Genomic DNA, 15,197 nt, shown 5'->3' on the forward strand with positions numbered 1-15,197 from the left:
TGTTACGGCTACAGATTTCTACCTTCGGCCGGTAGGCGGTTATTAGCGATAGAGTACAAGTTTCAGTTGTTTATTTGTTTTTTAACTCTCGTGTCTCCGCGTCCATGTGATGTCAATTCCCTCGCTCTTTGGCAATCTCAATACTCAAGTTCCTATCCTCATTACTAAGTATTGACGAAAATCTAGGGGCATCGGCATGCCACTAGCTCCATCATCACAGTATTATTGGGTTGCCCGCGCTTGAAATGCAGTTTCAAAGTCATGACATGCCCAGTCAGCTTGACGTTGCAACTACTACCCCAAAAAATATGGTGCATTGGAAGTGAAGCCGACGATATCCTCGCCCATGATCAAGAAATGCAACTTGCAACTATATGCTCAAGTCCTAGGGATTTGATCATATGAGTATCTACCAGCATTACCGGTGAGGCATATCCATCTCGATGAACCCGGCTATTAACCAATGGCTCTGAGGCTTCCACGCATATAAATGCTGACAGGGTAGGGTAGCATCGTGTGGCTTGACAGATGCAAGTTAAAGCAGGTCGTGTATCTGGGTATGCGCTTCGAGTGGTGCTGCATTCGCTGCAGCTGGCGCTTCGTACACAGACCGAGGCGCTTGTGCCTGTGTAGATGCTCCTGCTCGTGTTACGCACCATCGGAAACCGGTGACGGGAGGCCCCAGAGGATGATCATTACCAATATACATCTGTCTCTGTTTACAGCCTGTAGATGGGTTACACTCTACTACACAACAATCTAGCTTACCCAGGTTCGCGGGCCGAACCCTCGACGGGCGGACGGGACGGGCGCGGAAATTGGGAAGGGGGAGAGATGCTGTGCGACAAGGGAGGTTGTCATGTGGGAATAACCGGTAGCAAGGGGTGTGTGGGCGAGGACAGGGGGTGGAAATGGGTGGTTTCTGTGTTGAGACGCCTGCAGAGGCACGGAGATTGTGTGGTCTGCGGGTATTGGATGGGAGAGGAGGCGGAGACGATCCGGTGTAGTTGAGAGGCTGATCAGATAATCTGTTTCTGGTGTTTGTGGAGGTATATGTGAGGGGGATGCTCATGCAGGTATGATAAACTTGGGACGACGGTGGTGGCAGTGGAAATGGAGCTGCAATATAGTACGGCTAGTCGATGAACCCAGGGATCGAGTATGCAAATCACCTAGAAGGAGACTGAAACCGTAGCTATGAGATTGCTTACTGCGTGAATGAAGCATCTGTCACATGTTTACCAGGGTGGTAGTGTTCCAGTTGCATGTCGACAACGCCGACTGTTTGAGGATAGTTGAGATATCACATCCATTGGCTGCAGATAATACATAGGCCAAAAGCTCCGCTAGCGCTCTACGAGTCCACCGAGCCATCATTTGCCCAGCTCATGGTCATGGTCGCCCATAGATCATGGTACATGGTTTGCTGTCCATCCGTATTCAGACCCGGTGTGAGCATTGCAGAATTCATGTCAAAGTCTGTGTCCCACGCCGATATGTATGGCTGCATATCTTTATCAAACATGGGGCATCCTTGGTGTCCCACGCCCCTTGAAGTCAGACTCGGTGCTGTGAGCATAGCAATGCGCCTGTCGTACTTTGATTTCACAACACGCAGTATCACACGGCTTGCGGAGAGTACGTCGACACGTTTACTAGACGGTGTGAGATCCTCCGGCCCGTCACACATGAACTCGAGGAATTCGTCAAACCGTAACTGTGAGCGTGCCCAAGCATGATCCCAGTCTGGAACCTCAGATATGGGAAAAGAGAGTCGCACAGCGAGGATCACGGAGAGGATGAACTTTGTCCAATCGATGCTTGTGAAGTACTTGAAGCTGTCGAGGTTGAGGAGGTAGTCGAACAGGGCGCGGGTGTTATTCACGCAGCGTGTGAGACGGACTGATGATGGGTGAATGAAATGAGGTTTCCTTGTGTTGGCGCGTGTGAGGCAGAAGATGGCACCACCTTGCAAAAAGACGTCAAAGAAGAGATGTGCGAGTTTCACAGGTGCTGTACAACGTTAGAAATGTTAGCACTGCAATAAAGATGGCTTACCTGAACGAGAGAGATGTGGCACCATGGTCTCTTTCATCTCCTTGTGCTGCATCTCAAGTCCCAGGAGCATAAGTTGAACCTGCTGGTTCGCCTGTGGATCATTGTCTCGTATCGAGTTGTTTGCCGTGGTCGTCATGTTTGCCAGTCGAACAAGGTAGCTCAGTGAAACATCACCATCAACCTCGGCGTGGCGGTGAAGTAGCTCGCAGCACGTTGCGGTCCAGGGCGTCCATTGGGGCATGAGCAGATCCATCTTCTTCCAAGTACAGAGGAAGCTGTCCAAACTGTGAGTAAGTTGGTATTGGTGTATCTCGAGGAGGACGTACTTGGACACGGCATAGTGGTATGCTAGATACGCCCGTAGTCTGTCGAGCTGCATACTGCTCATATCGCCCGGTATCGTGTTGTCAAGATTAGGCATCTCCTGGTCGAGATCGAGGTCACTTAATAGATCACCAGCCATACGGTAGTATTGAAAGGCCTGTCTGTTCTTTGGTCTCAGATGAAATGGGTACCTGAGAATGTTAACCATGCCAAACTTGTTCAAAGCTGATCTACTGACCAAGCGCAATAGATGAGAATGCCTTGCAGCAATTCCATGCTCCTCTCACCACTTGCCACAAACTTGAGGCCCAAAACTTTTCGAAACTCATCGTCGTAAAGCGTGTGTCCCTGCAAAGTGCGCGATCCAGAAGCTGCAGCCAATATCGAGAGCAAGACAAACGGTCTGGACGCAGCGAGGCTGGCCACCGTCTCATCAGGCTTCAGTACAATGACAGGGTAATGAACCAGCATCCCCCGAAACGAAACCAACAGCGACCCTGCGGAGTCGAGGTTGAATTGGGGCTTCGCATGGAAAGATTGTATCGAAAGGGTGTGAGATGAGGATGGCGTGGGAAAGCCCGTGAGGGGCGAGTCTTCGAAGCTACTGAGATCCGCGTCTGGATCTGAGGGGAATATTGAGTCTATGAACTGCGCATGTGAGTCTCGGAGGTTCTCAAAGTTCTCATCGACGTCCAATTGTGTTGGAACTTCAAAGTCAATGGTGAAAGTCTTTGATGGCGCTGGTGGTGGAGGAGGCGGTGGTTGATGAGTTTCCATCGCGCTGTATCAAGTTTATCTATCAGCCTGATTTCCCAATGCGACAGAGTATTTCCTACTATTTAGTCCTTCGTCTGCGCGTTCGCGGGCCTGTTCTCGATATGCATTCTTTCTTGGACTCGAGACACCTTTCCACGTCAGATGATGCGCTGTAACCGAATCTTCGATTGAGAGGCCTTACTTGCGACAGACCCCAGGCTGTTCACTTGGCTGGCATTTTATCTTTGTAGCGCGACAGGCTTCACAGGCTGTTGAGACCCTCTTCCGAACTGGACAAGCCTCTGCTGTCGGTGACTCGCTCGCCATTTGTGTCGAGATGTCGAGATGTCGAGATGTCGAGATGTCGATTGGTGGCGGTTCGGTATTGAATTGTGCAGGGCCAATGATTGAACAGTGAAAGGAAGAAAACCTCATGCGACAAAGTGACAGAGAGAGTCGTAACTTGCGCCGGCGTAATGAGGAACCGAATCATGCTCAATCGCCGACAGCTCTCGGATCTTATGACCCACACAAGACGGCTGACATTGGATGTAAGCACGCATATAATACAGCCAGTGAGAGTGAGTATTGGATTTCGAGTGATGTTCTAGAAAAATAGAACAAAGGAGAATAGAACAAATGTAGGGAAAGATGGCTTCTTTAATTGATGTCTTGCCTAAACCCTCTCTCCTCTCTCTCTGACACGCTTAATAAAACGTATGCTGGCGCCCAAATAATAATACGCCAGTTGCCAATACCCAACTCAACACATATATATATACATACACGCACACCCTTATTCAATGACTGTATACTTCAGTCCCGGGTTTGCTTCCTTCAGAGTCTTTTCCACGATTTCCCATAGCGGCACTGCCAGCTTCTTAATCTCATACGCAGCCGTCTTAAGTCCATGTCTTTCGTGTCTGTGCCGCGCGAGATTGGATGCTGCACATCCTATCGAGCAATAAATAGTGTCCCTCTTTTGATCAATGCATTCCTTGCACGCCACTGCGTTGCTAGTCCAGTCCTGCATTTCGATGTCTTCATCATCATACTGCACACATCTATCTCCACTCTCGCAGTCGTGCTCCAATTCATTGTGGTCGCCCTGCTCAGGTTAGATCCAGTCAGTCTGGAGAAGCTGGTAACACTTACGACACCCCTCTCGAAGCATTCATCCGAGCACCACACTGTTAATTCCCTCGTGCCGCCCATATGAGCAAGTGCTTGGCACACCGAGCATGAGAGAACATCCTTAGGGTCCACTGTAGCTGTACAAACCGCGCAGGGTGGTAGATTATATAAGTCCTGGGAAACAGCGGGCGTTTGGCTTGCTTGGGCTCGAGTCTTATTCTGCAGCCTGTTCTGCTCAAATGCCATCTTTGCTCTACGCAGCTCATCCAGTCGGTTTCTGTGATGCTCACGTTGCGGTTCCGTCATAAGGCTCGCTTTGTGATCTTGTGAGATCCGATCAATGACCTGCTCAATGGACATTGTGTCGCTGGCCGCATACGCTTCCAGGTATTGCTGTGCGTTTTCCACCACTTCTCCGGTTTGCGAATCTTTGAAGAAGAAGTCGATATAGATCTGTTTCAATTTTGCTGCATCGTTCTTGACGGCTGTAATTTGGTCGGTAAGGGAGTCCACGTCGGCTTCCCAGTTGGCTGGCTTGCCTACACCCTCCCATATCCTCTCAGTGAGCTCTTCCCAGCGCTTAACCGGGTCGTCTAGCATTGCTCGCAGCTCGTCTTGGTCTGCCCCGCCTTCTCCTACTGAGAGGAACTGCGGGTACATGCGTAGCACCCAGCGGTACCATGCCTCTTTTTCCGATGCAATACTGTCTTCGATTGATGTGAGGTCGATCTTTCTGTGATCTTTGACATCGGTAAACATGACGTCCAGTTCGTTCAGAAATGCTCTTCGCTCTGAGAACCACTCTCTGCCTTCAGCATCACAATATCGAGCACGCATCCTGTCAAGGACCTTAGGGAAACACTTTTCGCATTCCACCACGCTTTCCTTTTCGCATTCTGATAAACACGCCTTCTTGATGGCATCCACTTCGTCGGCGCATTGTTGCCTGTGCACTCTGGCCGCGCTCAACTCTGTCCAGTGTTCTGGAAGAGCAACCTTGCCCGTCGAACCCATTTCTCCCTATCCTGACGTGACTAGGTTGGATTCGTTCTTGTTCTATAAGTAGTAAACTTGTAAGAATGATGAATTCGGGGGGGGGGGTTGCCAAAAGGTCAGTAAAGTTGAGGTTGCTGAACTTTATATGCAAAATGAGTAATGGTACTGATTAGGTCAATGAACTAGCAGCTCGTAGTCAATACGTGGTCTTTTTGTGATGTATCAATTCGTGTTAAAGTCGTCTATTATTGTTCTTGATGAAATGAGAAGCAGGGGTCACTAACTGGAGATCTGTAGGTAAAGCCCAAACTGCCGATGTTTAGGCGGTGTAAACCAGCTGGTAAGGCAGCTGGTTCATCCTCAATCGCTACAGCCCATCAACAAATTCTCATATTGCTACTGGGAATACAGACAAGATGTTGTGTAGGATAAGAGAACATGCCGAGCCCCTTTATTCTCAAGCAAGTCTTGAGCAGCACCAGTTTGGCCACCTGAAAAGGTCTCATCATTCCGACTTATATGGAAATGAGTATTTGACATAGGTATGAACCAGATCAACGATGCCCATAATGACAGTAATGCAATCATTTCTTGTATACTATATAAAAAGATAAAAAGATGACGCAGTAATGTCTCTCGTATAATTATTTCATTTGCATGAATTTCTATCAACCCAAAGGGCATTGCTGGCCATGTCCTAGGTCCTCGCGTTATGCACATACCGAGGCGCCCTATCTTATCAGGCGCATCAACTTTCATCATTTCGCGATCTCGGCGCATTCATTCGTCTGCTAACAAACAACCTCCTCTAATATCAAGCAATATGGTACGTCTCTTCCAAACCCAATTTACGAACATCGTATGCTGACAGATAGCAAGGCCGACAAACTCCGCACTCAGCAAGAACTCGAGCGCCTCCAAGCGAAATACGTCGGCACTGGTCACCCAGACACGACAAGCTGGGAATGGCGCACCAACATTCAGCGCGACACATACTCTTCCATCGCCGGCCATAGGCCTCTTCTCTCTTATATCGCGCTTGCTGAGAACGAGCCCATTATCAAGATTCGCGCGCAGATGATTAGGGTATGTCAAGCTGCTCCTTGTCAACGGCCAATAGCTAACCTATTGGGCACAGAAAATGGTACAGCCTTGTGGTCCTCCTCCGCCACGCGAGGATTAGACCGGACAGACAATACGATATCGCAGGCAGAGCTGAGAGATTCAACGTGGTTTCGTTTCGCTCGGGAATTTGGAAAGGCGTCAAGGATTAATACCCCTGTGGTTGGGAAGATTTTGGACCTACAATACCATATTTCACCATACAAAATTGTTTCAAGCTTTGAATTGAATATTTGGTCTGTATTGGGGTATCATAAAGTCGACATTAGTTCTCATCCCTTTTGTCTTATCTCTGCATTCGACTACCTTCACCCACGGCTTCGTCGTCTTCTTCGCCGTCCTGCTGAGGCGCATCCCTGATGTTCAGACTCGCACGAAGCTTCTTCTCGCTGTCTTCATCCCAGCTGTCGCCATAAACCTCCCGCGTCATGCCCATCACGCCGTCAAAGCCGACTTCTTCTTTTCCACGAGGACCGACATGCCACGTCGTAGTCGAGTCGCCATCTTGACCCAAAGGTGGTCTTTCAACTCTCTTGACAACGTAGCCTTGTTTCTCCATCCTCTTCAAGATTATTTCTGTCTTGTCCATTGACACATTCCGGTCGGCGTTGAGCCGCTGGAGATAACGCTTCAGCTTCTGATCGCTCAATTCTCCGCCGCTCAGGGAAATCACTGAAATGATCATTGTGTAGAATCCTGCGTATGTAGCTTCGTCGTCCGCGCTTGGTGTCTTGGATGGGGCGAGGATCGTTGCGTGGCGATACGCTTCTGGTAATATCGACGTAAGGATGTAGGCGCCAGAACCGAGCTTGGGCTGGGCATTAGCCTTCATAGCTATACGTTATTAGTAGCTGGATCAAGTACGATGGATGATGGCTGTACCTTGACGCTTTTCCTGGAGTGACATCTTCTCTCTAACAGGCAACTCCCTTAATTCCATGCCCCAGACTCGTCTGAGCTGTGTCTGTGCCAAGTCGAAGATGCGCCTGAATGATCGGCCTTGGGTGCCGAGAACTGTTCCTGAATTAGTTTTGGCCTATCATCCCACAGTTTCCGTTGTTACCTCGTTCTTTAATACCATCTCGGCGGATCGCGGTTCTCGAATATTCGCAGGAAATAACATACCGCACCAGCTTCTTCACCAGTTGATCGTCGGCACTCTGGGCATGGTGTTGGTCTTCGTCCATTTCGGCATCGCTAGCTTCTTGTTCGTTCTCGTCCTCAGAATCTGCCCTGTTCCGTTGACGGGGCCGAACATCTTCCTCAGATTCTTCGTCTTGGGCCTGAAGCGTATAGTAAGTTAGAGCTTCGTCCTTCGTGAATCACTGAGGAATCGAACTCACGGGACGACGGCGCCTTTGTGTAGGCATAGTGATAGCAAACAATTGTTGTTACTCAATATCAAATCTTACACATACACTCAGATTGATGCTGCCAAAGTCCCAATGATGCAAGTATTGGCGATTTATATAAATGAAAAAGATAGAGGGGGTGGCTTATACTGACGAAAAGCTATACGCGGTCTTCCCCTTCCCAACTTAGACGCGTTAATCTTATCAAGTAGCGGGAACTTATCGCTTATCCGGTTATCGCTTATCGGATAAAATTTCTAGTGACACTGGTCTCTCTCTCTACCTTGGTTTTGGCAAATTTGGCCGCATTGTCGCATTCCGCTCCCTCAATGGGGCTTCCCAATTTATTATTTACTTCTCAATGATTTCTAGAGCAGTACGAGTGCCGCGTATTCGCCTGGCATGCAGGTTTGGCTTAATAACACAACGAAGCACTGGTCTGGGCTTCCGACCAAGTCCAGTTCATGAGGGCCTGGCACGACGACTATATACGTCCGACCTTGGAAATGCTGGGGAGAACAAGGTTGATGCTTTCATAACGAATACGGACGCTTCGAAAACAACGCCGAAAGAAGAGCAGTTGGACGAAGAGTCAAAAGTTTCACCTACAGGGTCAGAAGACACCACACCAGCTCCGGATTTTCCCTCCACCACCAACGTCGACTCTGAGCCAACTAGTAGCTCCGAGGAACCTCAATTACACGAGGACCCGATCTCGAAAGACACGACGATATCTCCTGGCGACGAGACATTCCCAGAGAAGCTGGTTGACGATGCACTGAACGAATCCTCATCACAACCGCAATCGTCAAGATACGTTTTACCTGACCTGCCCGACTTCCCCAAATCGTCATCAGGACGTTCACCCAGTCCCGAACAGTATGCGCTGGACGAACTCTTGGGAGAATCGCAGAAGCCAGGGATCGAGGCATTTGCACTGCCTGAACTAGAAGCCCCAGATCTTGAAGACGAGCTCATACCTTTGCCAAAGAGACGCCTCTACGATCGTCTTATGCACGATGAATCCCTCGGAGTCTCTACTCTGGGAATGCCAGCTGGTGCCATTATCATCAACAATCCGAATATGACACGCATCGAGCGGCCAGCCCCTACTGTGATGGAGGCGAAACCTATAGAAACTACAGATCTTGACTGGCAAAATTTGACTCCGTCCGGAATGACAGAGCCTGAATCTGAAGAGATCTTCAAGAATATCGACGAAATTTGTCCCACGAGTCGTATTCTGCGTCAAACTGATATCGACAAGCTCGTCAGCACTCTTTGCGATGGTTTCACAGTCACCCAGCTGCGGGAATATCACAGTGCTCGCAAGCCAGAGCCCAGGGATCATGACATGGTAAAATACGAGTGGATAGAAGAGATTGTACCATGGACTCCAATGAATTCGGTTCGACTGCGTGGCAATGATAAGGCTACCCTTGCTCAAAAGATCGTGTTGGATAAATGGAAGATTAAGGTTCAGGAACACGCGGACGATCTTGGAAAAGCGTTCGTTTGGATGGATCCTGAGATCTTCCCCTTTCTCATATGTTTGTTCCCAAAAACCTGAGCTTGGTGGTATATTTACTGACTGACGGTCATAGATGGTCGCAACAACACAAGCCGTCTACTTTGGGAGCTCAAGCGGGATTTCATAGTCGGCGAAGACGAGAAGTTAACATTGCATACTCCAAAATGCCGCCTCAACATTACAGCGAAAAAGTCAACTACTTACGGTATCCTCGCTCATATTGACCAGGCCGTGCAGAGGATGAAGAGCCGGGTTATCGACGTTGCCCCTCTTCTTCCGAAGACTCGATCAGTAGCTCTAACGCAGGCAGAGCGCAAGGAGCTCGGCCGGCTTACCAAGACTTCAATCACGCCTGTAAGGCATGGCTCCCAGGAGGTACGAAATTCCAGTTGTCCCTGAAACGTACAATATCATACTAAATGGTTTCTAGATGTTGCGCGTCTCCTGGATGCCCCAGCCTGACGAGCCCCCAACCGAGACAGAAGACCTTGCAGACACAGTATTCCGCTTAATCGTTGGCCGTGTCGTCCCGGGCGCCGACCACGGTGTCCTGCAGTGCCTTCCGCGATCTGATAACCAAGACCTAGTCACTGGCCAGCCCGTACCTGTACAACGCCAGGCTCGGGCTATGTCGTGGAGAGACAAGCTCCAGAAGTGGCTGAGAATTGTCGCACCCATCAGCAAGGATACTCAAAACACTCTACCGCTAGGGCTGCCTTCCGAATCAGTGATTCCTGAAGAGAAATGTCCTCGCAGTGGAAATGTAGACGCTACTACAGCGAGGTTTGGCCATATCCTACACCAACGCGCTAGCACCTCGATGAAGGAACTCTACCGCAAACGCCGCATCCTAGCTCCCCTTACACCTCATCCCGCTGCTTTCTCCGCCCTCAAACCTGACAACGACTTGCCCCTGAAGGAGACTACTTCCATTGTTATGCACCTTTCGCCTCATGTCGATACTTCAGAGAGTCCAGTAACGGATTCTAATAAGAAGAAACATGCAGACCCTGCTGCCTATATCACCATTCCCGTCCACCCTCAGGCCGATCTCGACAACTTCACGATCCCAGACGACGCAACCGTCCACATTTATGTGCCGTGGCACAACAGTGACGTGCTTCTTCCTACAGAGGCTGTAGATGTCCGCTTTGAGCACAAACGCTCCTATGCTCTCTCAATAAAACACCCAGGCATAAAGGAATTCTTTGAGAAATCGCAGCTCAACCTCCGTGAGGGTCAACTTAGAACACCGAGCCAAGCCAAGCTCATGGTTCCAGGATCATGGCTACGAGGAAGTGGCAGCGGCAGGATGAACACCGCGAAGAGAGACGTTCTTTACGACTTCCGTGGAACTGAAATCCATCAGACCGTGGAAATGCCTTGGAATGGCCACACGTTGCGCTACTCTAGCATCGAGGCTGGACAGCATGGCGGCCAACGTCAGGAGATTACACTCCAGGCTGGTTTACCAGGCGAGAACCCAGTTGCTTTCAAGGATAAGAGACGTACGAGCTTTTTACAACTGGTCGAGGACATAGCCACTGGAAAATGCTTCTCCTGGTCTGACGGCTACAAATCCGTCAAGAGTCGCCAGCTAGAAGACTTCAGTTACAATCTGCTTGAAGAAGATCTCCCTGAGGACGTCATTGTCGACAACGAAAAGTTTGATTCTCACGGCCGCGTAAATCGATACAGATCAGCAACGAGCGGAGACAGTTACAAGCCCGACCAGCGCGGCCACTTTAATCAACATAGGCCAGCCATCGAGATGAGCAATGATAGGTACGATTCGCGAGATCATGTCGGTGAACGTGAATCAGCCACGAAGGCGAACAGTGGCAAGCTTGAAAGCCGTGTCCGTTTGAATGCACGCGCGCCTAGCCCAGAGCCAGAGAAAGGAACTCCAGTTGAGATCTTTGACGACATAGACGCATTGTTTGCGGCGGAGGGCCCGACTTCTGAGCTCAACCCCGACACGACATCCAAGTCTGACAAGCAACAGCTTGATGAGACCAAATTTGACGACAAAATTATTACCAAACCAAGTAAAGAGGAAGATTATCTTATGAGTTTCCTCGAGAAGTACTCTAGCCCTAAGGCCTTTTTGAGTGAAGACAACAGGAAGCTCTACGGCATCGATGCTGCCTACAAATACAAGAAATCAATGACGAGCGTTGCTGAGGATTTTCCTCCGATCGGCAACTCGCCAGATTTTCCAGATTTTCCAGAAGACAAGGTCACACCACCAAAACCTCGGAAGGCAAAGGTTGCAACTAAAAAGGAGAAGTCTCGCAAAAAGGTTCAGAGTGAGAACTTCGCAACCCAGGAGCCAGCACCCAAGCCCAAGCCCAAAGCAACGCCAAAGAAATCAGCAACTACCGGGAAAGCCAAGGACAAACCCAGCAAATATACCCTCCCAGAGCTACAGAAACCCGCCACGATGTCAGATGCGGATGCATTTGCGGCTCAGTTCGCCAGACGAGCGACTTCAGAGAACAGAGGGAAGGACCAAAATAGTGTCATTGGGTTCTTCGATACCCTCCCAGAGGAGAAGAAGCCTGCTAAAAAGAAGTCTGCTCAGAAGAAGCCCGCTCAGAAGAAGAAACAGTCTGCTTCAAAGAAGAAGCAACCGACATCGAGTAACTCGAAACACAAAAAGCCTTGAACGGCTCTCAAATGAAGTGTTTAAATATGCTACGACGACCGAAACGATGTCAGGAGTATGAATGCCGGTATGAACAAGGACGATCATTCATGAGGCTTGTGTTTCACTCTTTTGCGCCTCTGTTTCTCTTCAACGCCATGTCGGTTGTGACGTGCAACGTTGTAAATGAGGAAATCGTGAAACTTGCGGAGGCAGCTTTGGATACGCAAAAGAAAAAAGAAGAGATAATATTGTATACTAAAACAGCATGTGTATCATAGTTATGTAGCATCATCATTAGACGAATGTATAGAGGAAAGGGGCAGTGTGTATGATTTGACACACCAGAATACAACCAACGGCAAGAAGACCTCAAAAAGACATGGCGGTTCAGCGCACCCCAATGAACTTGATCGCCACACGCACTGTATCATCCGCATATACAAGCTACTGATACTTCAAGGGTCAGCTTCAACTTGCGGGAAGCCAAGTCGATCAAATGAGAGGGTACATCACAGGAAGCTTCATTTGCTGCAACAGTCACACATCATATCACAAGCATCATGGGTAAGAACAAGAAATTTTTGCACGAATCACTTCTAGACTCTCTATTCTTTTTTTGATTTGCACACAACCGAGATCCTGGCCTTTTTTCTTTGCCTCTCATTATGTGCCCCCAGACAAAAGCCGAGTGCTCATGCCAACATGATCATTTCGTCGTAGAAGCGAGTACATCAGCCCTTGGGCGTGAGATCGAAGTCGTAAGATCCCACTGAAGGTTGTCATTTCAGAAATAAGCTGCTTATTTCTTGGCGGCCTTGGCAGCGGACTTGGTGACCTTGCCGGCAGCACCGGTGGACTTCTCGACGGCCTTGATGACACCGACGGCGACAGTCTGTCGCATGTCACGGACGGCGAAACGACCCAGAGGAGGGTAGTCAGTGAAAGCCTCGACACACATGGGCTTGGAGGGAACCATCTTGACGATGGCGGAGTCACCAGACTTGATGAACTTGGGAGCGGCCTCAGTAGCCTTACCGGTTCGGCGGTCGATCTTCTCCTGGATCTCGGCGAACTTGCAGGCAATGTGGGCAGTGTGGCAATCGAGGACGGGAGCGTAACCAGCACCGACCTGGCCGGGGTGGTTGAGGACGATGACCTGGGCGGTGAAAGAAGCGGCACCCTGGGGGGGGTCGTTCTTGGAGTCACCAGCGACGTTACCACGTCGGATGTCCTTGACGGAGACGTTCTTCACGTTGAAACCAACGTTGTCACCGGGCTGGCCCTCACTGAGCTGCTCGTGGTGCATCTCGACGGACTTGACTTCAGTGGTGACGTTGGAGGGAGCGAAGGTAACGACCATACCGGGCTTGATGACACCAGTCTCAATACGGCCGACGGGAACCGTTCCAATACCACCGATCTTGTAGACATCCTGGAGGGGAAGACGGAGGGGCTTGTCAACGGGACGCTTGGGAGGCTCGATGGAGTCAATGGCCTCGAGGAGGGTCTTGCCGGAGAGCTTGCCGGACTTGATCTCACGCTCCCAACCCTTGTACCAGGGGCAGTTGGTGGAGGGGGTAAGCATGTTGTCACCGTTGAAACCGGAGATGGGGACGAAAGCGACAGCCTTGGGGTTGTAGCCGACCTTCTTGATGAAAGAGGAGGTCTCCTTGATGATCTCCTGGTAACGGGCCTCAGACCACTTGGTGGTGTCCATCTTGTTGATGGCGACGATGAGGTTCTTGACACCAAGGGTGTAGGCAAGAAGAGCGTGCTCACGGGTCTGGCCATCCTTGGAGATACCAGCCTCGAACTCACCAGTACCGGCGGCAATGATGAGAATGGCGCAATCGGCCTGGGAAGTACCAGTGATCATGTTCTTGATGAAATCACGGTGACCGGGAGCGTCTGAATGATGTGTTAGTATGAGGAAGTAGGATGAGGTATGAGCGACAACATACCAATGACGGTGACATAGTAGCGAGGAGTCTCGAACTTCCAGAGAGCAATATCGATGGTGATACCACGCTCACGCTCGGCCTTGAGCTTGTCAAGAACCCAGGCGTACTTGAAGGAACCCTTACCGAGCTCAGCGGCTTCCTATTGTCGAATGGTTAGTCGCTGCTTGACACGTGACAATGCGCTCATTGAGGTTGTGGACAGGAAAGGGCAAAAACGCGCTCATCGCTCGAGTGGCGGGGTAAATGCCCCACCAAAAAAATTACGGTCATATCGCAAAAATTTTGGTCTCGAGCGGGGTAGCAGGCACGTTTCGAATCGCAAGTGAAATCGGTGGGCAGAGGACGCGCGATCGAAGGGAAAGTGACTAACCTTCTCGAACTTCTCGATGGTTCGCTTGTCGATACCACCGCACTGGTAGATCAAGTGACCGGTCTGTGAAGCGATGTCAGCATATTGTCTTCCAAGATGTACCCCGCCAGATCTTGGTCAGGATCACGATGGCAGATAAGCTCATCGTCCAGGGTAGTACTCACAGTGGTCGACTTGCCAGAGTCGACGTGGCCGATGACGACGACGTTAAGGTGAGTCTTGTCCTCCTTACCCATTTTGACGGTTGTGAATGGTTTGTGATAAGGTTTTTGATGTACGTGCTGTGAAGAGGTCAGCGGCCGAAGAGACAGGGTGAGGAGAGCAGGCGATGTTCAAGAAGATCTCCAAAGAGCTTGCAATGAAGCGATAGATCTTGTCGATGTTCTTGACCAAGGCCTTGAAGGGCTGCACATACAAAATCGCAGATCGGATGCTTGAACCGGGTATGCGAGACGAGGAGGGAAGAGAAGAAAAAATCTAAGGGAAGTGGTGGGAGGAGGAGATTTAAAAGGCGAGCCAGAGGGAGGAGGGGTGGGGTGGGGTGAAAGTCAGAAGCGGCGCCGCGGGGCAACCAACTTGGCAAGCCCTAACAGCTCAGAGGTTTTTTCACAAGGTAGGTGGGTCCGTTTGAGCCAATCATTAAGCTCTAAAGCATAATGACGGCGAGTGAGTAAAGACTTGAGGAATGGTACGAGGAGGGGCAGAAGAAGCTCGACGAGGACGGAGATATCAGAGATTTGTCGTTGATATCGAGTGATCGTGATCAAGTAACTACGGTGGTCATTACGAGGTCACGCTGCACAGCCTGCTGCGCATTTAGACGAGCCTTTGCAGTATTGCTGGCCGCTTTTGAAGCTGATATCTGGGGGAGCAAACTGGCAGGATCAGCGCAACATATCAACACTCGAGGAACGAACAAGGCCTGGCACCCGAGAGGAATCTC

General features: G+C 50.0%; 6 protein-coding genes across 6 annotated transcripts; 2 read left to right on the forward strand and 4 right to left on the reverse strand.

The window, feature by feature from the left end:
- Positions 1-1,354: 1,354 nt before the first annotated feature.
- On the reverse strand, positions 1,355-3,465 carry FPRO_09272 (uncharacterized protein; the record flags this gene model as incomplete). Its single annotated transcript, XM_031232647.1, has 6 exons — positions 1,355-2,013; positions 2,059-2,333; positions 2,385-2,573; positions 2,621-3,163; positions 3,219-3,287; positions 3,341-3,465. 6 exons carry the CDS (start codon positions 3,463-3,465, stop codon positions 1,355-1,357), a joined length of 1,860 nt encoding a protein of 619 aa, XP_031082563.1.
- A 469-nt stretch (positions 3,466-3,934) lies between these two features.
- On the reverse strand, positions 3,935-5,286 carry FPRO_09273 (uncharacterized protein; the record flags this gene model as incomplete). Its single annotated transcript, XM_031232648.1, has 2 exons — positions 3,935-4,246; positions 4,294-5,286. The coding sequence occupies 2 exons, from the start codon at positions 5,284-5,286 to the stop codon at positions 3,935-3,937; spliced, it is 1,305 nt and encodes a 434-aa protein (XP_031082564.1).
- A 694-nt stretch (positions 5,287-5,980) lies between these two features.
- FPRO_09274 (putative splicing factor 3B subunit 10) lies at positions 5,981-6,451 on the forward strand (the record flags this gene model as incomplete). Its single annotated transcript, XM_031232649.1, has 3 exons — positions 5,981-6,094; positions 6,148-6,354; positions 6,407-6,451. The coding sequence occupies 3 exons, from the start codon at positions 5,981-5,983 to the stop codon at positions 6,449-6,451; spliced, it is 366 nt and encodes a 121-aa protein (XP_031082565.1).
- Positions 6,452-6,676: 225 nt separating this feature from the next.
- Positions 6,677-7,760, reverse strand: FPRO_09275 (uncharacterized protein; the record flags this gene model as incomplete). The annotated part of the gene is made up of 4 exons (XM_031232651.1): positions 6,677-7,224; positions 7,273-7,404; positions 7,454-7,673; positions 7,734-7,760. The coding sequence occupies 4 exons, from the start codon at positions 7,758-7,760 to the stop codon at positions 6,677-6,679; spliced, it is 927 nt and encodes a 308-aa protein (XP_031082566.1).
- A 343-nt stretch (positions 7,761-8,103) lies between these two features.
- On the forward strand, positions 8,104-11,941 carry FPRO_09276 (uncharacterized protein; the record flags this gene model as incomplete). The annotated part of the gene is made up of 3 exons (XM_031232652.1): positions 8,104-9,292; positions 9,347-9,648; positions 9,704-11,941. 3 exons carry the CDS (start codon positions 8,104-8,106, stop codon positions 11,939-11,941), a joined length of 3,729 nt encoding a protein of 1,242 aa, XP_031082567.1.
- Positions 11,942-12,722: 781 nt separating this feature from the next.
- On the reverse strand, positions 12,723-14,490 carry FPRO_09277 (translation elongation factor 1 alpha; the record flags this gene model as incomplete). The annotated part of the gene is made up of 4 exons (XM_031232653.1): positions 12,723-13,831; positions 13,885-14,023; positions 14,255-14,317; positions 14,419-14,490. The coding sequence occupies 4 exons, from the start codon at positions 14,488-14,490 to the stop codon at positions 12,723-12,725; spliced, it is 1,383 nt and encodes a 460-aa protein (XP_031082568.1).
- Positions 14,491-15,197: the final 707 nt, after the last annotated feature.

The sequence above is a fragment of the Fusarium proliferatum genome, assembly GCF_900067095.1.
Source record: "Fusarium proliferatum ET1 genome assembly, contig: FPRO_scaffold006, whole genome shotgun sequence".
In the NCBI taxonomy this organism is placed as follows: domain Eukaryota; kingdom Fungi; phylum Ascomycota; class Sordariomycetes; order Hypocreales; family Nectriaceae; genus Fusarium; species Fusarium proliferatum.